The sequence below is a fragment of the Xenopus laevis genome, chromosome 3S, assembly GCF_017654675.1.
Source record: "Xenopus laevis strain J_2021 chromosome 3S, Xenopus_laevis_v10.1, whole genome shotgun sequence".
Lineage (NCBI taxonomy): Eukaryota > Metazoa > Chordata > Amphibia > Anura > Pipidae > Xenopus > Xenopus laevis.
The window spans coordinates 22,432,321-22,457,803 of record NC_054376.1 but is presented as its reverse complement, the minus strand read 5'-3'; the positions used below and the strand labels follow the sequence as shown (position 1 = coordinate 22,457,803).

Sequence of the window (25,483 nt, the reverse complement as noted above, 5' to 3'; positions counted from 1 at the left end):
GCTGAGGATACGTGATCGGTCTGTCCAAAAATGCCATTTTATTGTGTAGGGAATAAGTGCTTCTTCTTACATTGAGATAGGAGTACTAACCCCTTGTACTGAGGGACAGTAAAGGAGAAGGAGCTTCCAGTCCCAAAAACATGCAGCATTCAATAGCAAGACTTAAAGGGGAACTATCGCAAAAATGGAAATTTAATACACTCAACAAATGTATAAGAGCTCACTCAAATAACAGATTCAAGTACAAACGAAATAACTGCCTTTTGCACAAATCCTGCATGTAGAGAGACATAATGTCTGATGATTTTAATCAAGTGAGCTCTAAAACATCTTCTAGGCAAAAGGAGCCCCCCTATAAGATATATTGGATCATTCATCTGACACACAACTGCTGCATGAAGAGAGAATGAAGAGAACAGATGCTGAGAGAAGAATAGTGAATATAAGCTTGATTTATTTTGGTGTGCTGAAGCTTATATTAAATTTTCATTTTCACTATAGTTCCCCTTTAAGTATGTCGCCAACATCCTGCTTTATTTTGTACAGTGGAAACCAAAAAAATTGAATTTTGACATTCATAACAAAAAGCTGCAGTTGTACTCTGTACTACTAGTGAACGCTGCATGTGCTGAGTAGCTGGGTATATCAAACCCCCATTTCATGTACCCTCAGAATGTGAGAAATCTACAGCGACTGGACTGAACAAAAAAAAAAAAAAACCCACAAAGGAGGGCAGTTATCATGCCCTTCTACCCATCATTTGGGCTTTGAAGACTTCTCTTCCCTTCAGCACCCCATCTAGGATATCACAATTCGTGAAGAAAGAGCGGATGCACGTTGAAAATATACGCTTGCCGCGGTGGCTGGGTTACAGCTGGCGACTCAATAAGGCTACAGGGTTAGATATTTTTTTTGTCTTTCTTAATATTTTTCTTTTAAACTTGATTTCTAAAAACAAGATTTTTTTCCTATTTCCGTGCGATTTTCCCGCTAGAGCTGCTTTTTATATCTGCTATATTTTTTTTTTTTTTTTTGCTTCCATTATATTTAAAAAAAACAAAAAAAAAATAAAAATGGAACTGAGGGGGGAATTTTTTTTTTCCCTGCCAACATTTGTATAAACTGGAGAAAGAGATAGAGTGAATAAAAGAACCTTTCTACAGAAAAGAAAAATATCTGGAAAACCCCAACAAAATTATATTTTTTTTTGCACGGGGGAAATAAAATAACAATAAAAAAAAACATATAATAATAAATCTACAGCAAGGGATAATAAGGGAGAGGGATAAAAGTCCTGTCAGTATAAAAGGCCTTATTTATAGTCTGCACGAGAATGGTGAGTGGCAGGTGGGCTTTTTTGGGGTGGCACCCTCATCTCCTCATATAGGGGGAGTTTAGAGTTTGTTTGGGAACTGCAGGGGAATTCATGTAGGAGTGGTGCGGAGGAGGGGTGTACATCATATTTCCATGGGGATTCGGCTGCATAGGTTGCTGGGTGTAGGCCTGGGCACCCATCATGCCCATGCCAACCTGCATGGGATACTGTGATGTCTGGTTCATATAGGCTGCGTTGCTATGATACGAGCTGTTGACCATGGGCTGGGACATGCGGTAGCTGCCCATAGCATTGAGCGAGTTCATGGTGTTGACATTGTACGGGGAGGTGGGCATGAGGTTGACGCCCATGTTCATGCTCCGCTGGACGGAGAGTGCTCTGGCGGATGACTGCATGCCTGGTGTGCTGCGTCCGTACAGTTGCTGCTGGTGAGGGGATGGTGCAGCAGGAAGTGGGGCAGATTTGGAGCGGATGGAAATGTGCCCCTTGACAGGCATCTGGCTTTGAATACGCTGGCTATGTGGAATGCCAAGATTGCCCGCCGACATGTTGCACTGAAGGAGGTTCATGGTAGGAGGGGGGGTCATGGTGGCTTGTGCTTGGGGTGCCCCAGTTAGAGGGTGGGAGGAGGTGAGCTGGGAAAGGCCTGCGTTGGAAAGGGCCACACTGTTTGCATAGGAGGTGACTGCCGGTGCATGGTTGTAAGGCATAGTATGAGGGTCCATGATGGTGTTGGTGAGCTGCTGCAGTTTTGCCAGGCTAAAGGTGGCAGAGGGCTGAGTGTAACCACCAGCCCCAAAATCCCCGGGATAGATGCTGAGGTTGCCGCCATTGCTCTGGTCTGGGATCTCCATGATCATTGGTGAGGGGCCAAAGCTGTTGTTCATGCTGCACTGTGACATTGGGGGCTGCTGCTGTTGTGGGGGTGGCTGGGGAGGCAATGGTGGAGGGGGAGGAGGCGGTGGTGGTGGCTGGTTATTGTTGCTGGGAGGTCGCTCTGAAGCACAGCTCTGGGGTGACTTAATGCCACAAGCTTGGGCTGGCTGCAACATGCTTGCCATGCCAGCCATCTGCTGATTCACAGCACACCCATTCTGTGCCAAGCTGGCCGTGGATTGCATGCCCCCTCCTCCATTAGCATTGCTGCTACTAGCATAAGAACAGCTGCTCTGTGAGGAAATACTGCCAGCCCCCATGCTGGAGTCATAACTGCTGGGGTTTTCATAGTTTTCTGTAGTACTCTCAATGCTACCGAGGTCACTGAAACCGCTATCCACCACCTGCTGAGAATGGTCGGGCACAGAGGGAACATCCATCATGGGGCTGGTGGTATCTAAGTTCTGTATAGAAGGAGCAGACAGGGAGCCCGCATCTGGGCTAATCTGTGGGTACACACTAGTTCCATTACTCTCCAAAGTTTGTGGAACGCTTGGGCTGCTTGCTGATCTCACAGACTGGCTGGGGTGGGAATGAACAGAGGAAATAGGGCTATCGTGGGCAGAAGGATGGCACTCTTCAGATAAACTTAGCTGGGGGTCTTCCTCTGCCTGAGTGAAACTCTGCAAAGTCTGACATGCTGCAAGGGTCTCATCCTCACAGTCCCCGTATGGGCCATCATCACGCTCGCTGCTCTCCTCCTGGGTTAGAGACTGCACAGCTTGCACAGTCTCCAGGTCCAACTCCGTGTGAGGTATAACCTCCTCTGTTTCTTCTTCTTCCTCCTCTTTCTGCTCTTCCTCTACTTTCTCTTGACATTCCTCTGCCTCCTCTAAGCAGGAAGGAGGATCAGGCCCTTCTGTTGCCTCCTGTGCACCATCCCCTTTGTCGTCTTCTACACTGCTACTAACTTCACAAGGCTCCTGTGGTGCGGGTTCTTCAGGTACTAGTTCCGGCTGCAATTCCTCCCCTTCCTCAGCCTCCTTGGCACCCTCATCTTCATCATCTGCATCTTGGTCCTCCTGCTGATTGGAAACAGTTGCTGTTTCAGGCTTTTCCTCTAGGGTTCTCTCCTCTTCTCCTCGATCAGCCTCCTCTGTAACAGCCGGAGGTTCATCTCCAGCTTGCACCTGCATTTCTGGTGACGCTGGTTGATTTTCAACCTCCCTTGATGAGCTTTCGCTACAGCTACTGCTCTCAGATGGAGAGGATGGTTGCACAACAGTATCCTCTTCTGCAGCCTTTTCAGTTACAGGTTCTACAATTTCCTTCTCTGGCTCCTTTCTCTCAGGAGATTCTTCTCTGGTAGGCTCTTCCTCCTCTTGGGTTCTTGACTTTCGTCCAGGCCTAGCAGGAGGAGGACTAGTTGGAACTGGCGGTGGAGGCTCACGATTTAATTTGAAACCTGGTTTACGTCCCGGGCGTTTCTTCCAGTGCAGCGGTTTTCTACTTTTACCCTTAGGCCAACCCTTCTTCTTGACAGGCGCAGGATTAGAAGAATCTGGTAAAGAGGCTGACCCTTCTGTGGATCGTATGGTAGAGACAGGAGGCTGTACAGTTGACCCTGAAATTGCAAATGAAACAGGCAGTCAGTGGAGAACTCTAAGGTTTTACTCAGCATGATAATACAGATTGATGAGGGTGTAACCTACTTTCCTGCACGCACTTACCTTGGGATTGTTCTGTGTTTGATCTGCTTTTGCCCAATGGTCGATTATGCCTCAGCAGGGGGTATGGAGTGAGGTAAGGGAAGTAGCTGGGAGAGAAAGGAGTACCACGGTCACTGCCCTCCTCTTCAGGCTCTAGTCTTGGCATTTGACGCTCCGAGTCAGAGTCATCGAAGGGCTCATCTAGGACTTGGGTAGTCTCAGAAATAGTCTCTGTTACTACGCTGCTGTTGTGGTGATGCTTGCGTCTTCGGACCCGACGTCTTCTGTGTGCGCCAGGCTTCTGACACAAAGGAGAGAATGAAGCTATCTTGTGATAAGTTCATGCATAGTAATACAATTAAAAGCTACAAGGGCTGAATTCTTATATGATCTTTAGAATCCTTTGGCAACTTAGGGGTCTATACGGCAAGTAACACAAAAAATAAACTAGAGGATGAAATACTTTGTTACACTACAATTATCAAATCTGTCTGTGGCACAACTTCTAGTACCTATGCAGCAGAGAATGCATGGACCCATGTACATAGTAGATGGAACTGCTCTCGGACAGACTATTGTTTCTCCTACTCAATGTAACTGAATGTGTCTAAGTAGGACCTGGATTTTTACTATTGAGTGATGTTCTTGAATCTACCAGGCAGCTGTTATATTGTGTTAAGGAGCGGTTATCTGGTTAGAGAGGGGGCGATATCACTCCAACTTGCAGTACAGCAGTAAAGAGTGAATGAAGATTATCAGAGCACAAGTCACATGACTGGGGGCAGCTGGGAAACTGACAATATGTCTGGCCCCATTTCAGATTTCAAAATTAAATATTAAAAAAATATATATCTGTTTGCGCTTTTGAGAAATCGATTTCTCTGAAGAATTCTGCTGGAGCAGCACTATTAACTGATGCATTTTGGTAAAAAAAAAATCTCCCATGACAGTATCCCTATAAGACGACAATGGAACGCACAGGTGCATCTTTATGCTACTTGCTCCTCATATTTATTGGTAATGCCTTAAAATGAGTACACTTCTAAGACAGCACTGTCTCCTCTGCATCTACAAAGTGTGTATAGCAACATAGTAAGTTAGGTTGAAAAAAAGACACACGTCCATCAAGTTCAAACTATTAACTTTTTGTAACCTGCCTAACTGCCAGTTGTTTGAGGTCACACACCATTACGCTATAACTTTCCTTATCTGCATTCACAGCAGCTGTTGACAAAATCTGACTGCATGGGTAAAGCAGCCTTCAAACCATAGTTGTGCAATTGTATTCAAAATTAGAGTAAAAACACAATTTAAAGGATAAGTAAACCTTAAAAATAAGAAAATATAAAATTGATGAAAGTGCTATTTTAACTTTTGCATTGTACATTCATTATATATTTATTTTTTATTCCAAGATATTAAAGGTTACAGGTACTGTTAACATGAATGAATTTTGTTACAACAGTGCCACCTGGTCATTTTCTGACTAGTCTGACGTCCAAGTAGTCGAGGAAGAAGTTGTCAGGAGAAATAAAGAGGCTGCTCTCACATTTTCGGCTTCTTCTGCTTAGGAAAAAAAATAGAAATCTTTCTCAAATCTCTCCTAAGCAGAAAAACTTCAGACCAGCCTCTTTCTTTCTCCTGACAACTTCCTTGACTATTTGGTGGTCAGACTGGCACTATTGTAACAAAATTCATTCATATGAACAGTACATGTATCCCTAATTATCTTGCAAAAAAAGAAATAAATAAAAAAATGAATGTACATACAGAATAGTCCCCTCATCAATTTTACATTTACTTATTTTTACGGTTCACTTATCCTTTAACATAAATCTTAAGTAAAATAGTCAATACAGTGAAAACGAAGCCTTTATTATTCAACAGAAACATTTATACTCTATGCATTATTTTTTTATTTTATAATACCCCCACCTTGCGTTTGAGAGTGGGCTTGGTGAGGATGGGCGGGGAATCAGAACGTAGGCTGTTATTCTCCTCTTCTTCATCTTCATCCTCCTCTTCACTGCTTTCACTGAAACGTCTTAGTTGTGGGTGCTCACTATCAAAATGCTGAGCCAGCCTTTCCTGTTGCTCTAAGAAGTCTCTGCGCAGCATTGGATCTGCCAGCCTCTTCAGTCTTCCCCTTCTTGACCCAGAGCGACCTCTCTCCCCATTTCGCCTTGGAGGCCCAGGGGTTTCCCTGGCAAGCAGCCTTAATAGGTCTGCAGCACGACTGGAAGACCCAAAGCCTCTTCCCCTCCGCCCACGTCTCCCTCTTCGGCCTCTTCCCGGAGGCTGACTATTGGCAGGTAAACTGTCCCGAAGCAAGTCCTGGAACTGGCGAGAGTTTGCAAAACGAGAGTTTGGGGAAGAGAGACGGAGTGTAGGTGGGCTCTTCTCCTTTTCCAAAACAGGACAGGTTTCTCTTTCAAATTCTCTCGAGATACTTCTCAGGACCTGTTGCTAGGGAGGGACAGAAAGCATTAACTGCAACGGTTCCAGGTTTATCATTAGTAATTTTATACCACCAGCTGATTTGCACTCATGAAACTTCACTTCTCTCCCCATTAACATTACATTGTAAGAGAAGTATGTTCATTTAAAATATGTAAAATCTAGATTATGGTTACCCAAAGGAAGGCTTGGGGCTGCTCACAAACTCCAAAACCTTTTTTATCCCCCAAGCCTAAATAAATGTTTTTTAGATTTCTTTGAAATCAAATCATTGTATAGAAAGTAAGTGAACAGGATTTTAAACATGAAAGAGCAGTGGTATTGTTACATCATTGCCCCACTATTACAGTCTATTATACTCACGCTGCTGTCTTTCAAAGGACTTCTTTGTTCTTCGTCTTCCTCCTCTTCATCCTCCTCCTCTCCGTCTTCTTCAGATTCCCCTTCTTCATCATTGGAGACCACAGAGTTGGTGACAATAACTGGCGTCCACCTCAAAGCTTCTGGATCCACGTCTACTTCCCGTGGCCGGGCCTGCAAGCGACTCATGTGTGCCTGGATTTGTTGTTCCCGGCGAACCAACACAACACTGTTCAAAGAAAATTACAAGCAAAGAGGTTAATATAACTCATTGGTAAGGAGGGGACGATTAAAGGGATTGTTCACCTTAAAAAAGTTCACATTAAATATTTAGGTTAGTTAGTTTGATGCAGAGAGATATTCAGAGACCGTTTTTTTATACGTTTTATTATTTAGATGAGGGGTGCCCAAAAGGTAGATCGGGATGGTTGATATATGTTGGTATATGTATGGTTGGGATAGTTGGTTGGTATGAATAGCTGGTGATCAGTAGATCTCAAGACACTGTCAACAGCTTGTCCAAAGCACCCTCCTATTTCATGATTTTGATTTAGATATTTATTACATTGTTACATAAGAAATAGAGGTTTGTAAAATATAGCTACATACATTTTCTCATAAATCAGTATTTAAGTAATATTTTCAATGGAACAGTATACTAATAATGCTTTTATGGATGTAGATCATAATGGGACAACATCACTAAAAGTAGACCTTGCATTAGTAAAGTATGGGCACAGCTGAAGCTTTATGGTTCAGCATCTCTCCAGTTTGGGATTTCAGCAAATTACCCTAGCAACCAGGCAGTAGTTGGTTTGAATGAGAAACAGGAATATGAACAGGAAAGGCCCAGAATAGAAAGTAATAAAAATAGTCAGAAGAAGGTGACAAATAATTCAAAAACTTGAGAAATAATAAAAAATAAAAAAATGAAGACCAGTTGGTAAGAACGGTCCATTCTATAAAATACTTAAAGTTAACTTGCCGCTTTAAAAGGAAAAGAGGCATCCTACAACCCCCAAAGCAATAAGACAACTGCAAAAGCTTACCGGTCTCCACGAAGTTCCAGCATACGTAGCTGCTGCAAGGTGGCTGCAATGTCCTGGGGGCAGATGCCAGTCAGCTTGGTGAGCCTTTTGATGCTTAGTTGATGCTCTTGGTTGTGATGTAAACACTCAAGTACCACACTCTTCCAGTACGCCATGTAAGAGAGACGGCCCAGATCGGAAAGTGGCTTTTCAGGGGATCCTGCTTGCCCCTCTCGTTTAGAAAGTAGGTAACCTAGGAGAAAAATAAAAATGTATTATATGTTACTCATATTGGCTTTTAAATCAGTAATAACAGAGACAGACTTGGTTACTTGGTTGCCTTCAGTAATTCAGGGAGCTTTGCTACACCAAGGGGTGACTTATGGGAACCCAGCCTTTAAAGGACTAAACCCTAAAAATTAATATGGCTAAAATGCCATATTTTATAAACTGCACTTATTGCACCAGCCTAAAGTTTCATCTTCTCAATAGCAGCAATGATCCTTGACTTCAAACTTGGCACAGTGGGTCACCATCTTGGAAAGTGTCTGCGACACTAAGCAGCTCTGAGCAGCTGTTGAGAAGCTAAGCTTAGGGGTCATTGCAAATTATCAAGTAGAAAATGAGGTTGGCCTGCAATATAAGCTGATGCTACAGGGCTGATTATTAAATTCTTATGCTAGCTGTACTAGTTTCTGTGCTGCCATGTAGTAATTATCTGTTTTAATTACTAATCAGCCTCATATTGTGACATTTATATTCTATGTGTACTGTATATTGTAAGTGGGTCCCTAAGCAACGAACAGTAGCACAGAGCATGTGCAGTGAATCAGCAGAAAAGAAGATGGGGAGCTACTGGGGCATCTTTGGAGACACAGATCTTCACTGTGGTTGCCTTGGGCTGGTACAGAAGCCCAACAAATAATGTACAACATTTCTACCTACTTATTTAGTTAAGCTTTAGTTCTCCTTTAAGCCAGTTAATATTAGGACAGAAAGTCTATTTGCTCTCCTACATACTCCATGAAACCAGCCCTGGAGGAGAAAGTCAATGAAGAGGAGATTTGTTAAATTAATTTGGATAGAGCAATACTAAAGTAGTGGAATGTTTCTAACACAAACAGTTGTGGTGGTAATGAGTATGTTCCCCCCTTCCTTACTGAAGTCTATAAGAAAGCGACCATATCCTTTTCTCTGGTACTGTGGAAGAATCATGATGCAGGACACATTGTACTTCTGCTGGCAGTGCTTCTCCTGGGGATAGTAGGGCAACACAAAGACAGAGATACATCAGAGCATGGAACAGGTCCAGTAGAACAATCACATACACGGCTTCACATTTCTATGCACCAAAGACATTCTGCCCTAGTAAGAAAACCACAAGTGTTGAGCAAGCAGCCCCTTTCCCTCACCTTAGAGAAATATCCAACAAGATGGCAGCCTTTTGAGTCATTCTGCGTCAGCACATAGAAGAGAAAGGGTTCCACGTCATAATAAAGGGTCTTGTGGTCGAGGAAGAGCTTGGCCAGAAGGCAGAGGTTTTGGCAGTAGATGGTGTTCACCTTTCCATCCACCTAAATAAACATTAATAGGAACATAAAAATCGAATGCAGAACAAATTACTTTACCAGTTTTTACCACATTTGTCTACACATTATGTAGAATGCCAACTTCCTGTTCTTAAACTGCTTGATAAAGCCCTAGAGGGGCAAAACGTCGCAGCATAGAGGTGCTGTGTCACTTCAAAATCCTGAACATATTTGCTAATGATTTAACCTCCTAAATCTCTAATCCGGTGATTTGGCATGAGAAGGTCCGGAGCGTTGCGTTACGCAGTGGAACGCACGCCCTGAAAAGTGGTCAGTGCCATTTTGGATCTGAATCGGATTCCCGAAGAGGAGTCTTTATCGAGCGCATAAGTGTACTGGCGCTAAGCTAATCTACATAGAGGGAAGGCAAATTATCTTGCCACAACGAGAACCAGAGTGCAGGATATGGTTTGATCAGCCCATTATTGTGGGGCACACGGTTTTTAATTACACCTAGATTATTACATTTAATTATTTATTCTATTATTGGTATCCTCAAAAGGACCTTGGGGATTAAAGGTGTATTAAGGGCTAGTTGGAGAAAAAAAACTTTCCTTTTAATGCCACATTACTTTATATCTTTTGGAATAAGGGTAAGGCCAGACGAGGAGATTCGGGGAGATTTTGTCGCCTGGCGACTTATCGCCTCGTCTTTTGCGCGACTATCTCCCCGAACTGCCTCAGCGTTTTTCCCCCATAGGCTAGAATGAAAAGTCGCCTGCGCTAATGCACACGCAGCGATGCGTTTTCAATAGTCGCCCAAAGTTGCCTCACTGAGGCAACTTTGGGCGACTATTGAAAACGCATCGCCGCGTGTGCATTAGTGCAGGCGATTTTGCGCTGTAGCCTATGGGGAAAAGACGCTGAGGCAGTTCGGGGAGATAGTCGCGCAAAAGACGAGGCGATAAGTCGCCAGGCGACAAAATCTCCCCGAATCTCCTCGTCTGGCCTTACCTTAATAGGTGAGGCCGGACCAACATGAGGATGAATAAAAGAAAGAAAACAACAGAACAACGCTGTGAGGTGATGATTAACCTGGAACAAAGGGAGGACAGAAGAAACAAAAAATGACAAAATGCAAACACAAGCAGAAAGAAAGCTGGTGCCAAACACTATGAACTACGTACCTCAAAGACGGAAAGGTTGTCCTTGCGGTAAATCTCATTGGCAGGTGGGTGGAACCAATTGCATTTCTTCATATGCTGCTGCAGCATTGTGTGGCTTTTCATATATCGGAGACAGAACTCACACAAGTACAGCTTAGGAAGTCTGCAAAGGATGAGAACATAAAGTTGGAATCACACTCTACTGCAGATGTCACAGACAAATACACTACCCTATACAAGCGCAGACCCTGCCATATAATATGCTACATTATGGGGCAGATTTATTAAGGGCCAGATTGAAAATTTGAATTCTCACATTTTTTTATGGTAAAAACTGTCAAACGCGACTATGGAATTATCCAAACTCGATTTGAGCTTTTTTAAAAAAAAATTGAATTTGATTTAAGAATTAAATTTTGACGTAAAACCTGCCGATTTACTGTTTCAGTCAATGGGAAAAGTCCAGGGATCAATTTGGAGATGTTTGCAGCCTTCCTGATATTCAAGTCTTTTTTTTTTTTTCTCCAAGAAAATACTCAAATCGATTCAGAATTAACTTTCGAATTAAATTTAATTTGAGTTTTCAGGTCGTTTAAATTCGTTCAAGTTTTAATAATTTAATTTTCTTAATAAATTTCGCCAGGTAGAATTTTGAATTAATTCGAATTTAAGAGATTTAAAAGAAAAAATACATGAATTCGTAATTTGACCCTTGATAGATGTGCCTCATAATATGCTACATTATACAGGTATATAGGCAACCTAGCTTTATGCAACATAATTCAATGGAAAATCGCCCTAAAGTATTTGGGAAAAAACAGATACGGGTGTATAGAATGATTTCAATTGCAAGTCCAATTTGGTGTTGAGGGGGCAGCGAGAGGGACATTATAAAGTACAGAAAGAACTGGATCAGTGTTACTCTGCAGATACACACAAGCAGGATAAGATATTCATGAGTGCATTGATTGTGTGTCACAGCAGCAGGAGTATTATATATGGGTGAGTCAGACCTGTGCTACAATGCAGTAGGAGGTATTTACATAGGTGTACAGGTTCAGTGCTGCATGAAGGAAGTATATTGGTTCTGCATTTAACCAAGATTCTCTTGTAGGCTAAACTCATAAATCATATGCAATGTGGCCCAGATGCTAGGGGCCTTTAGCACAGATACCTTACATACTTATGAACAATACCCATACCCTACACTTGCCATGAATATTGACTAATGATACATGGGACATAATCTACAGCCACGTTTAAAGGGGGAACTATTGCAAAAATTTAAAAGGATACTGTCATGGGAAAACATGTTTTTTTTTAAAAAAAAACGCATCAGTTAATAGTGCTGCTCCAGCAGAATTCTGCACTGAAATCCATTTTACAAAAGAGCAAACAAATTTTTTGATATTCAGTTTTGAAGTCTGACAAGGGACTAGACATATTGTCAGTTTCCCAGCTGCCCCCACATGTGACTTGTGCTCCGATAAACTTCAGTCACTCTTTACTGCTGTACTGCAAGTTGGAGTGATATCAACCCCCTCCCTCCCCCCCAGCAGCCTAACAATAGAACAATGGGAAGGTAACCAGATAGCAGTTCCCTAACACAAGATAGCATCCTGGTAGATCTAAGAAAAACACTCATTAGTAAAAGCCAAGTCCCACCGAGACTGATTCAGTTACATTAAGTAAGAGAAATAACAGCCTGCCAGAAAGTAGTTCCATCTTAAAGTGCAGGCACAAGTCACATGACTGGGGGCAGCTGGGAAACTGACAATATGTCTAGCCCCATGTGAACATAAAAAAATCTGTTTGCTTTTCTGAAAATTGGATTTCAGCGCAGAAGTCTGCTGGAGCAGCACTATTACCTGATGCCTTTTGAAAAAAACATGTTTTCCCATGACAGTTTCACTATAATATAAGCTTCATCACACTGATATAAGAAAATTGTAAATACAATCAATATTGTGCATTGTTTATGAAATAATCAAGTTTATCTTCACTGTTCCTCTCTCAGCATCGGTTTCTCCCCATTTTGTCTTCATGCAGGAATTGGGTGTCAGATAATTATTGACATTTAGATCCAATATATCTTATAAAGGGGGGGGGGCTTCCTTTTCTTGCAGATGTATTAGAGCTCACTCAAATAACCGATTCCAGTACAAACAAAATCTAATCAAATAACTGCCTTTAGCACAAATCCTGCATGTAGAGAGACATGATGTCTAGTGATTTTAATAGAGTGAGCTCTAATATATCTTCTAGGCCAAAGGAGACCCCCTTGGATCTAACGGTCAATAAATATTGGATACCCAACTCCTGCATGAAGACAGGAGAGAGGGATAGTGTAGATAAGCTTGATTATTTCAGAATAGGTACAAAATGTTTAATTGATTGTATTTGGAAAACGTATTATTTAAGTATGCGGAAGCTTATATGAAATTTTGATTTTCACGATAGTCCCCTTTAATAATGCCAGCGGAAACAAGCCCAGAGGGTCATCAGCCTTAGCAATATGATTTCGCGATATTACGTCAGTCACTGATGACAGTGAATATTGCATGCAGAACAAAGGCTCAGGCCTTCTCCTGTTTTAATGTACACGTGTCCTGTACGGATGTCAATGGCTGAATGGGGTTAGGGTCCATGTCCAGCTATCTGAAATTATCTGCCCTCACCTTGTGTACTCCTGTGGATAAGGAGAGGAATACCAGGTCTGGATCTCATATTTCCCAAACTCGATGACAGATGGGCAGCGCACCTGCGGGTCAGGAGGGCCACTTACTCCAACCTTCTGCAAAGGGAACACAGAATGAATGTAACGAGGAGAATAAAAGCTGAATGGTAGAAACAGAGAAAGTGTTGGATGGAAGTCACTCAGTAAAGGACACACAGTTATATCATCTGGATCTTCTTTTTCATACTAGCCAGTTTCTTCCCCATGCTTAGGTGCCTTTATGTTACAGGATAAAATAAAAGCAGTGAGAAAGCAAAGATCAGTGGAGGTGCAATGCAGTATGTGCACATGAACATAAAAGAAGGGGCGTGCTTGCGCTCCCATAGAGTAAAATTGTATCTTCACCTTTAATCAAAGAAAGATATATTGCAAAATTTGCAATCATTAGGAGAAAATAATTGTTCATCAATAAATCTGTTTCCTGCTAAAGGAACAGTTTAGTGGAAAAATAAAAACTTGATAAATAGGCTGTGCAAAATACAAAAATGTTTCTAATATAGTTAGCCAAAAATGTAATGTATAAAAGCTGGAGTAACTGGATGTGTAACATAATAGACAGAACACTACACCTGCTTTTCAGCTTTCTAAGGGAAGAACAACACGGCCGATTTCAATGCGTTTTCGGCAGATCCGTCGAGATGTGCAAAAACGCAGACGTCAAGTCGGATGCAACAGAAAATAAGGTAAGAAGTACAAATCAAATACAATTAATGCTACTTCAATTAATGCTACTATGCAGAGAGGCACAAGACTTTTTATACTATGACCAGAGGTAAACAAGTTAGGGACAACCGTGTGGGGTTTACCTTTGACGACGTGGTATGGTGGCTTATTAACTTTATGATCATAACTGTGTACCTAAAAACCCCTGTCTTTGTGAACACATGCACTTGCATATATACTGAATTACTTAGACTGGGGCCCAGGGAACGTGCACTCCCACTTCCATTATACTTTAATACATGTTTACTAAGCCTTAGGAGTGCTCCCACAACGCCCTTTTTGTAAAGAAATACAAGTGTCGGATCTTGTTGCAGCGTTCATCCGACACATCGGCATGCAGCGTGTGCATCCAACAGTCGTGTCCGATGAACACTGCGACACAATCCAACATTGGTATTGCTTACCTTATTCTCCGTCGCATCCGTTTTGACGCCTGCGTTTTGGTGCAGCGTATCAGATCTGCCGAAATTGCATTGAAATCAGCCTTGTAGTTCTACCCTAACTATGAGTTAGTTAGCGACCATTAGGGGGGCCACAAGGGACATAACTGTTCAGTGAGTTTGCAATTGATCCTTAGCACGCAGCTCAGATTCATAAGCAAACAGAAACATGCGGGCCCCCTCAAGTCACTGATTGGTTACTGCCCGGTAACTGATCAGTGGAAACCAGGAGAGCTGCAAAGCAGGAAGTAGTGTTCTGTTCTGTCATGACATCCAGTCACTCCAGCCTTTATACATTACATATTTGGCTAACTAACTATATTGTAATTTTTTTTTATTTTGCACAGTCTATTTACACAGTTTTTATTTTTATACTAAACAATTCCTTTAAATCTGCACATGGACACACTGGCGATCAGCAGGGCAAATCACTCAATACACGGTTTCACTGCCCTAAATGCTTAGCCTCCTTTCACTGCCCTTTCCCACACTGGATCACGATACATGTTAATACCAGGTTCCAACAACTCATTAACGGACCATCAGCAACCTTCCCTAGTGAGCGCTGGCCATGCCACCACCTCCAAGCAGGCAAAAAGATCTGCGATTAAAGGAAAACTGGATCCCTGAAACAATGTAGGTCTCTATGAAAAGATATTGCATAAAACAGCTCATATTTAAAACCCTGCTTTTATATACTTTTTTTTTTCTTCTTCAAATATTTTTGTGTTTTAAACATATGACAATATTTAAATATACTTGCCGGGATTTCCTGGGGTATAAACCATTTGGTACAATTATTGTCCATACACAACTATATATACTTTTTTTAACAGTATGTGCTATTGGGTAATCATAAATAGAAAACTGCCACTTTAAAAAAAACAAGGGCCATCCTCTTGGATGGTATGATTCACAGTGCACACAAACATACCAAACAAACCATACATGTTAGGTCACATCAGCGTTCTGTCTTTTGCTTCCACACTGCTTCCATCACAAAATGGTGGTTCAAGGCAAGAGATGTAAAAGGGCAAAGTTTACTTAAATATATATACCGGTTTAAGATGTGCCACTTAATATGATATAAACTATCTGTTGCTGAAGTATTCATTTTGGGGATATAGTTTTCCTTTAAAGGAACAGTTCAGAGTAAAAATAAAAACTGGGTAAATAAATAGGCTGTACAAAATAAAAAATGTTTTCAATATAGGTAGTCAGCCAAAAATGAAATGTACAAAGGCTGGAGTAACTGGATATCTAACATAACAGAACACAACTTCCTGCTTTTCAGCTTTTTGCCAGCAACTTGAAGGGGGCCTACATGGGACATAACTGAATTCACAATTGATCCTCAGCATGCAGCTCAGGTTCAAAAGCAACAGTTATGACCCATGAGCCCCTCCCCTGCCTCGAGTCACTGATTGATTAGAAAAAATTCTAATATAGTTAGCCAAAAATAATGTATAAAGGCTGGAGTGACTGGATGTCTAACAGAACAGAACACAACCTCTCTAACTCTGAGTTAGTCAGCAACTTTAAGGGGGGCCACAAGGGACATAACTGTTCAGTGAGTTTGCAATTGTCCTTAGCATGGAGATCGGCTTCAAAAGCAACAGCTATGACCCATGTTGCCCCCCCTTAAGTCACTGATTGGTTACTGCCTGGAAAACAATCAGTGTTAACCAAGAGAGCTGCAAAGCAGGAAATAGTGTTCTGGCTTTTTTGTTAGACATCCAGTCACTCCAGCCTTTATACATTCCATTTTTGGCTAACAATATCAGAAGCATTTGTTATTTTGCACAGTCTATATATCTACCCAGTTTTTATTTTTACACTGACAATCCCTTTAAACAACATCTGGGGGGGGGTATATTTGCTATAGACAATGAAAGGGAACCAGTTGTGCCTTACACAGGGTCATATTCAGGCTAAAAGGCACCTAAAGCCCTGACATGTATGAGTATATATCTCTTATTTTTATGGTGCACGGTTGTCATTTATTTTCTAATTGTGTCTAATTTGCCAAATGAAAAACAAACCTGAAACCAATGCTTCTTCTACACATCCATGATGAAAGAACAATGAAAGCTCTACATGTTTGTGGCTGAATAGGGAAGGAATAGTGAAAATAACAATAAAGAAAAGGGGTAAGGGAAACACAATGCTGTATATCTCTCCAATGCCTAGAAATCCGGATCCAACGACTGTCACTTAGATTTGTGATTCTATGTATGAGCCATTAGTCACTGCTATAAATATTGTCATATTGTGTGGCCAGCACTGCCTGATATATAGATGCTTGCACTGTACATGGATGACAGAACGAGTTACTGCTCATAATTCCCCTTTAGTAAAATGGGCCATTCCCTCAATAACAGGAAGGTTAAAAGAGATAAGTGCTGTATTGATAGTCACAGCGCACAGTAGCATATCTCAGTATGTATCAGCTGAAATTGGGGGGGGGGTAAAGGGAAATACAAGCTGGAAATACATTAACTCTATATAGATGTATATATGGGGGTCCAGCAGGAATGAGAAAGTATCATCCTTATACATGTAGGTAAACTACAACTTCCAAAAATGCACCATTGAATACTGATGGATGTAGTTCAATAGATGTACAGAGAAAGCTCCTAAATTGCGAGTATGTCCACAACTAGGTTTGAGATTTAGAGTAAAAGCTCATTCTCAGGGAAGTAGCTGGGCACTGAAGAGGATACTTGTGTACGGGAACTCAAAATGCATATGTTGCAAGGAGACTACTATACGGATTATGGAACCATGAATATTTTATTGTCTGTTATAAAAATGCAAAAAAAAAAAAAAAAAAAAAAAAACACTCATTCTCTGCCCTGGATATTCCTTGAGCAATAGCAAGTTGCTTATTATATATACATAGATCACTTACTTTCAGATTGACCTGATATAAGTTAGATATGCAGGTAGGGTTCACACTAGTTAAATTCTACCCACCTGCCTTAAGCATAAGTGGTTTTCAGAGTATAACAAAAGCCTTATTGGTTGATTTGTCATTGGATATCAAGCTACTATGTGACTAACCTGACAGAAATGTGGCTGGCTCTTGCTCGCTGCCCCAAAACCTTCTTCTAATTGAATTGTAAGTGTAAGAGTGGTCCCAGGACTCCAAAAGAGCTGTTTGCACATGACGCCAAGACCTCTAAACAGGACGGGGAGCACAATCAAGTACAGATCTCCCACCCACCACCCTATCTTTTCTCCGATCGTCTCTCTTGTTTGTTTCTTCTTGCTCCCCTGGGCTCTACCCTCCCTTATTCCTCCTCCTCCATCCTGTGCCTAGGTGACAGAAGAACTAAATTCCCTTTGGGTATAAGCACAGCTGGTAACAGCCGTAGAGATGCTGGAATGAACCCACTATGTGCCAAAGAAGTGACCAAAGATACAAAACGAAGACTTACTTATTTAATGAATATAGATTGTTCATATTATTCAAAAATATGGTATCTCCCTTAAAGGAAAACTATACCCCTCAGACAAGAGAAGTCTCTGAAAATATATTGCATAATACAGCACATATGTAAAACAATTCTTCATGTAAATAAACCAATTTCCTAATAATATACCTTTTCAGTAGTATGTGCCATTGGGTAACCATAAATAAAAAATTGCCATTTTAAAGGGCCGGCTCCCGAGATCTCAGGATTCACGGTGCACACAAACTGTACATGTTAGTCACACGAGCCAATTAACAGACAAAGTTCTGTCTTTTGCTTCCACACTTCTTCCTGTTACAGTTAGAGCTGCAGTATTTCTGGTGAGGTGATCTCTGAGGCAGCACACAGACCATCAGGAAATGGTGGTTCAACGCAAGAGATGTACAAGGGCATATATTCCAGTTTGATAAGATTCTTTAATATGCCACTTAATTTGATATAAACTATCTATACTTGCTCAAGTATTCATTTTGGGGGGTATAGTTTTCCTTTAAAGGAGACATAAAGCCTAACAAAGTAGGGCCGAAATGTTGCACATTATGTTTGGGCATCTGCACCAGTCTAAGGCAATCACAACCCTTTAGCAGGGAACATCGGTGTCTCTAAAGCCTTACTGAGCTTAGGGACCCACTAACAATATACAGTACACATAGCAATGTCACAATATAAGGCTGATTAGTAATGAATACAGACAATTACTACATGACAGTCCAGAAAACAGTGCAACTAGTATCTGAATGTAATAATGTAGCATCAGCTTATATTACAGGCCAACCTGTTCTGCTTGATATTTTGCTACGACCCCTAAGCTTAGCTTCTCAACAGCTGCTCAGAGCCCACTGAGCATGTGAGTGTCACAGACACTTTCCAAGATGGTGACCACCTGTGACAAGTTTGAAGTCCTGTATCATTGCTGCTATTAAGAAGCTGAAACTTTAGGCTGGTGCAATAAGTTTGGTACATAAAATATGTCATGTTTAGCCATATTCATTTTTAGGGTTTCCACTGGCTGATGAAGGTTCTTGGAATAGACAGTCTTTACCTGCAGTGCCTGTTCCTGGATATCCTGGAAGAGCGCAAATTCCCTTTCCAATATCATTCCTGGGTGATCCTCGCCATCCAGCTTGCTATCCCAGCCTTCTTGATTGTCTGGGGTGAAGACATAAATAAGTTGAAGATGGACTTGATAGCAATACAAAAAGTAGGCTTTTGTGTTTTTCCATATATTAAGCACAATAAAGTCCCTAGATCCTACAAATACCTTTGGGTAACTCAAAACACGGAGTAGCAAGTAAAGAGTTAGGGGCATTTGCCCGGGGCTGGGGGGGGGGGAGAGGAAGAGATGTCACACGAAGCTAATACAGCAGCTGTTATCCTAAAAACAAAGATAGCGCTTCTAGAGCCGTTTACTCAGGTGTGGTAAAGCATTCTGCAGAATAAATATAGTGTTATAGCTTGCACTATTATGGCTAATCTATTGGCAATCTATACCTCTATCCCAGTGATACTAACTTTTAAAGTTCACCATTAATTTAACTATTAATATGTTGTACAATGACCAGTTCTACGCAACTTTTTGATTGGTCTTCATTTTTATAGTCTTCTGAGGCTAAGGTTACAAATTTGCTATGGCTACTTTTTGTTAATCTTTCTATTCAGGCCCTCACCTAGTCATATTCCAGTCTCCTATTTAAATCAATGCTTGGTTGCTAGTGTAATTTGGTTCCTAGCGACCAGATTGCGGAAACTGCAAACAAAAGAACTACGGAATACAAAGTTAAATAACTCAAAACCACAAATAATAAAAAACAATTGCAAACTGCCTCCGAATATCAATTTCTACATCATACTAAAAGTTGAAGACTAAAAATGTAAATAATTTTTATAGTGTAAATGAAGTTTATTTTGCTTGACCAACATCAAAAAATAGGATTTGGGATTCTTTCTTAAAGGGGTTGTTCACCTTCCAAACACTTTTTTCAATTCAGTTGTTTTTAGATTGTTCCCTGGAAATAAAGACTTTTTTTCAATTACTTTCCATTATTATTTTTTATGGTTTTTCCAAAATCTAAGTTTTAAGTTGAATGTTGGAGTCTCTGGTGTTTGAGTCTGTCAGCTCAGTAATTCAGGTGCAGACTGTAAACTGTTTCAGAAGGTGAAAAATTACACTTCACACTTCACTATTAGAAAAACAGTGACACATAGAAAATAGAAAGTCTTTGGAAAATGTCTTTATATCTGGTGATCTATCTGAAAACAACTAGTTGTTTGAAGGTAAACCACCCCTTTAAGGTGGCAGGTCCCCTTTAAGCCTTTGTGCGTGCAGATATATTGTCCTTTGTCTATAAATGCATGGAGTTATTAAGTGGACACAGCATGGTCAGCTTAGACTACCTATGCTCTGGCACTCTCTTACCCCAATCTGCCAGGCCAGATTTGCGAGGCCCCCTCTTCCGTGAACGTTGCAGGGAATAATCCAGTGCTTCTGCCCGTGCTTTTCGTCCATCAGGCGATGGAGTGAAAAACTTTGTTAAGCCATCGATAAGGCCCTTTGTCTTCTTATTGAAGGGAACAGATGTGTCACAATCTCTGTGGTCCTCGGAGCTTCTGCCATCATCTTCAGAGGACGTCGAGCACATGGAAAGCTTGCGCTTCCTGCCTCGACCGGGTCCTCCTCTGCCTTTACCAAACGATGGGTTTGTCCTGTGTAAGACAAAAAAAGGGAACATATTAAGGTTGTTGGCACACACGCTCTGCAGAGTCAACTCAACATCTGATTGGATACTAAGGGTTAGTAGACCCAGTACAAATGCGTGTGACTTGTAACTTCACAAATCTAGTTTTCAGGCAGTTACCATATTACATTTTTTTCTTGAATACTGGAATCACAACCCTTTGCCCAAGTTCACTGGCACAACATTAGACCAATATATGTATAAACGTGCCTGGGTGCAGTGTCCAAATTTAGTACATCTAACACACAAAAGGTCCGCACTCTCAGGACTTACTTGTAAATAAAAAATGTTTTATTAAAAGACTAACGTTTCGGCCTCTCCGAGGCTTTTGGCCTCGGAGAGGCCGAAACGTTAGTCTTTTAATAAAACATTTTTTATTTACAAGTAAGTCCTGAGAGTGCGGACCTTTTGTGTGATATATATATATATATATATATATATATATAATATTTGTATTTAGTGTGTGCTGGGAGCTCTGGGTATGTTTTTTATGTCTTACTGAACGATACGGACACATTCCTATAAATATTATAGGAACGTGTCAGTATGAAATACGTGCTGTACCCGGAATATTTTGCCTCAAAGCCGCCCCCAGCTCTGCTCACCTTTGCGCAGCAAACCACTCACACTAGTAAGGGATCTTCTGTGAGGCTTCCGTGTTGCTGGGGTGGGGGCAGAGCGATCCTTCCATAGGCTGAAGTCCTGTTGTGATTCGTAATTAGGCTATGAAAGGATCACGCCCCTCAGCCCAGCGTCACTAAAACTACACCAAAGGTCTTTCAACAGTGTCGGAGGGTCAGGTCAGTGCAGGTTTGTAGGGTGGCTTTGAGTGAAAATATTCAGGTGCAGCACATACTTTATATTGACAGGTTCCTATGATTTTATAGGAATGTGTCAGTAAGTCAATGCTTCAACTTATAATGCACCTTATGAATACAATTTAGCATTTAAGGTGCCCTGGAGAGTGCTGTATTTATGGCTTCTGTGTTTGGTTGCTGGTTACCAAAAGTTGAATTTCTACAAAAAAAATTTTCCAGCCTTAGTACCACCCAAATTTGGGTTATCCAGTCTTTAAATTAATTGCCAGTGCATTTAGCCACACTTATTTAAAGGCCTGACAAAACCAGAGTGACTATGTGAGAAATCATGGATGTATTCCAACAGGCCTAAAGCTTTTGTGACTTATTAGGTCTATAAATCCAGGGGCCTTGTGTCAATCAAGTAAGCACAGACTTTGCTTGTGTTAAGTGGACCCGACACCCAGACACAAAAAGCCATATGATCCTTTTCATATTAAGCATGAAATCCAATTTCTATTTTTATTAAAGCATTCATAGCTGTTGTAAGCGCATTTAAAAATCTCAGCTATCAATCAAATATTGTCTGCCCCTCCTCTATGCCTAGGCATAGAGGCGGGGCAAATAATTACTTTCACTTCAGCACTTCCTAGATGTCACTGCTCTCCCCCATTAAATTGTGTATCCAGGACATGGGGATGGACATTGGGTCCCCCATTATGGTGCACAAACAAGATTCTGACATGATGCAAGGCTTGCCTTAATAACAGTGCCCACAAAATGGATCCTGCTTGCTTGCTATAATTAGGAGTACCCGGAAAGATGGAAACACTATTGAAATAATTTATATAGTGTAATTAAAGTTCATTTTGCTTGACTAATGTGATAAAATAGGATTTTGAATAATTGTTTTGGGTGACGTGTCCCCTTTAGGGCTAGTTGTGGTTAGAAACCCAGTTACCTGGCCAATACTGGGCATTATGGTTAAATTGGCCATAACAGCCATATTTCAACATGTATGGCCATCTGTAGTTTATAGAGCTCTGTATAAACTAACCTTTCCCTTCTCCCAGCTGTTGTCTTTTTAGGAATAAGGAATTAAAGAAAGAGTAACAGCAAAAAATTAAAAAAATTTTAATGGCAATATAATGTAGTGTTGCCCTAGTAAACCTGGTGTTTGTTTCTATAAAATATAGAAAAGTTTCTAAAGTAAACTGCTGTGTAGCCATGGGGAAAGCCATTCAAGCACAGGGGAGATAGATAACAGATAAACTCTGTAGTATACAATGGGATTATTCAGAACTTAAACGTTATCTGCTGTGTATCCTGTGCCTTTTCTCCCTTTTCAGCTTTGAATGGCTGCCCTATGGCTACACAACAGCTTGTACATAAACAATAAGAGTTTCTGAAGCAAACACAGCAGTTTTACCAGTGCAGGGCAACACTACATTTTCATTACTTTAAACAATTTCTTTTTTTGGTGTGACAGTTCGATTAAGGGGATACCCACTAATGTTAAATTAAAGTAGTTTCAATTTCAACTTGCTTTGTTCAATAAAAAAAAAAACAGATGCCAGTTTAAAATAAACTGGGTTAATGTTGGACACAGAGTGTACCCCCTAACAGATCTGAAGAGGATATCACTGCAGACTCAAGATATAAATGAAGACCCTGAAGATGCTTGCCATTGATTTAATGCTTTGTAAACCAAAGTGGATTGGTGGATTTCAGATCACAATAGATTCTGAGTGTGCAGAGCAGTAAAGGAGAATGATAACAGTCATGGTGTGTGGTGTTTATATATGACAGAATAAACGGATTAAGAAGAACACCTAAAAGTATATGGGGGCATGGATACATATGCAGGGTATCATACATAGAATATGTATGTATAGCAAGGTGAGGCACTCACGCTGAACTCTGCTTCTTTAAGCGGTTCTTTGGACGCCCAATGGGGTTAGTGTAACGTCGTCGAATCTGCGCAGCCTTTTTGTGTAGCAACTTCCGACCTTTTTTCCGAGGCCGGCAAATCTGACATATCCACATGCCTGTTTTAATGAGGCAAAATGTGGAAGAGAGAATTAGAATGGACATTAAAGAGCTAAAATGTAAAACAAATACTGGATGGAAGGCCTATGTTAAGATGGCAGAGTGAGAACAGACCCTTACCTTTCGGCATCCTTGTGAGAGGGGGCTCACAGCACTCCATATGAAACCCACGGTCACAAGAGTCACAAAACAACATATTATCCTGAAAGACACAAAAGCAGAATGTAAGGCAAGCTAATAAAACTCCCCTTCTGTCCTAAGCAGCAGAAAGCAAAGACATGAGAAGTGTCATTTAGCATTATTTAGTAAGCAGTAGTACCTCTAATCACTACCAACCAGCGTGTGGTTCATAACAGAAAGGAGCCGTGGCATTGGGCATACTTACTGCATTTTTTCCCTGGTCTCGGCACGAGCTGCAAGTCTTGCATTCAATGCACTGCCAGCGAAGAGCCTTCACACGCATGGTCAACTCGGGAGAAAATTTCAAACAGGACGGGTGACCTGTGCAAAAAAATAATAAAATAAATAATAAAATAAATAAATAAATAAATCAGCAACAGAAGAAAACCGGCAGGTTTTAAGCATGTTCAACAATCCTTAATGGGGAACCCGAAGGTTTTTACCAAGAGTTTCCATAAGAATGGTGCTTTGCATACCACTCTGTTTAGCTTTTCCCATTATGTTGACAGTAGTAAACGGAGCTTCAGTGTAGAGTCTCTGCTCACCAGAATTGCAGCTGGAAATACGAGTATAAATATGTGCGTTTTTTCTACTGAATTGATATCAGTTGAGCCCAAGTCTATAGAACAGAGCAGAGGCATGGCTGTGCCAAATGAGAAAATCTTTAATGTTTATGCTCTTCAGGGCAGGGACCTCCTATCTCTTTTCTATAGCACTGAAGCTTGATAAGTGTATTTTGAATTTGTTTTTATTGTATTTATTATACGGACCCCATTTGATTCTGTAAATGTACTGTTCTACTGTACATCACTGCATGCACAATTAGCACTATATAAAAATACAGTTAGGTCTATAAATCTTTGGACTAAGAAAGCTCTTTTTCTAATTTTGGTTCTGTACATTACAAACAACTCAGATGCAGTTGAAATGCAGACTTTCAGCTTTAATTCAGTGGGTTGAACAAAAGGATTGCATAAATATATGAGGAACTAAAGACTTTTTTTTTTTCAACACAATCACTTCATTTCTAATACTTGGTTGAAACCCCTTTGCTGGCAATGACAGCCTGAAGTCTTGAACTCATGTACATCATCAGATTCTGGTTTTCCAATGCTCTGCCAGGCAGCAAATTCAAAGTGCTGTGTAGAAGTGAAGCACCTCCGCTGCTTGCCCTCGTCTGCTCATTGTGGTAATGTACAGAACCAAAATGAGAAAAAAGTTGTCTCTGTCCAACGATTTATGGACCAAACTATATACATACAAAAGAAGCATTAATACACCCTGCTTATAAAGGAAGTGATTAGGGCTGCAGGTGCCAGAACTAACCCCTCACCTACACTATATAAATAGGAACGTGCAGATACACAGTTTATGTCAACAGATACCAGGAACATTGCTGTGATGACCGAGTGGAGTGACTCCATTTTGAACCTCCGTAGGTGAATGAATATGTTGAACTTCTTGAGGTCCAGGGCTGGACAAACAGATATGTCTTTTTTGGGGACTATAAAAAGATTTGAATGGTAGCCTTTGAAGCGCTCTCCAGAGGGAACCAGTTTTGGAGTTCACAGCTTGGAATGCTCAGTGTTTTTTTGGTAGCCTAGGGTCACAATTTTGTGAAGCCAGGAGTCTTGAGTGAGTTTGAGCCAGGAATCAGCAAAGTAGCCATGTGGCCTCATGGTGTGGGTAAACAGTTTTGCAGAGGTCGATTTGTTCCTGGTTTTGCCTGAGGGTTTACCTCCCTACCAGGATGACCTGAGCTTGTCTCCAAAGTGGCCTCTTCCCAAGGATGGCTGATGTGAGGGGGGGTGATCGGGATACCAGAATATCCACTGAAGGTGGAGAGGACCACTTGTCAGTAAGCCCTGTAGAGAAAGGATAAAGT

At 41.1% G+C, this 25,483-nt stretch overlaps 1 protein-coding gene across 4 annotated transcripts in view; it reads right to left on the bottom strand.

The window, feature by feature from the left end:
• Window positions 1–823: 823 nt before the first annotated feature.
• kat6a.S (K(lysine) acetyltransferase 6A S homeolog) overlaps window positions 824–25,483 on the bottom strand; it is a 44,092-nt gene continuing 19,432 nt past the window's right edge. For 2 of the 4 annotated variants that reach the window (XM_018255026.2, XM_018255028.2), the window contains 14 exons: window positions 23,804–23,919; window positions 23,539–23,620; window positions 23,282–23,417; window positions 20,254–20,540; window positions 18,880–18,986; window positions 13,140–13,255; window positions 10,483–10,624; window positions 9,179–9,340; window positions 8,927–9,020; window positions 7,788–8,019; window positions 6,742–6,967; window positions 5,857–6,387; window positions 3,943–4,222; window positions 824–3,836 (listed from right to left, as the gene is read on the bottom strand). In XM_018255026.2, coding sequence (XP_018110515.1) covers window positions 1,372–3,836; window positions 3,943–4,222; window positions 5,857–6,387; window positions 6,742–6,967; window positions 7,788–8,019; window positions 8,927–9,020; window positions 9,179–9,340; window positions 10,483–10,624; window positions 13,140–13,255; window positions 18,880–18,986; window positions 20,254–20,540; window positions 23,282–23,417; window positions 23,539–23,620; window positions 23,804–23,919 — 4,976 coding nt within the window. In that variant the 3' untranslated portion in view covers window positions 824–1,371. The remainder of the gene's footprint in view (window positions 3,837–3,942; window positions 4,223–5,856; window positions 6,388–6,741; window positions 6,968–7,787; window positions 8,020–8,926; window positions 9,021–9,178; window positions 9,341–10,482; window positions 10,625–13,139; window positions 13,256–18,879; window positions 18,987–20,253; window positions 20,541–23,281; window positions 23,418–23,538; window positions 23,621–23,803; window positions 23,920–25,483) is intronic. The other 2 variants (XM_041588085.1, XM_041588084.1) reach the window with 2 other exon arrangements.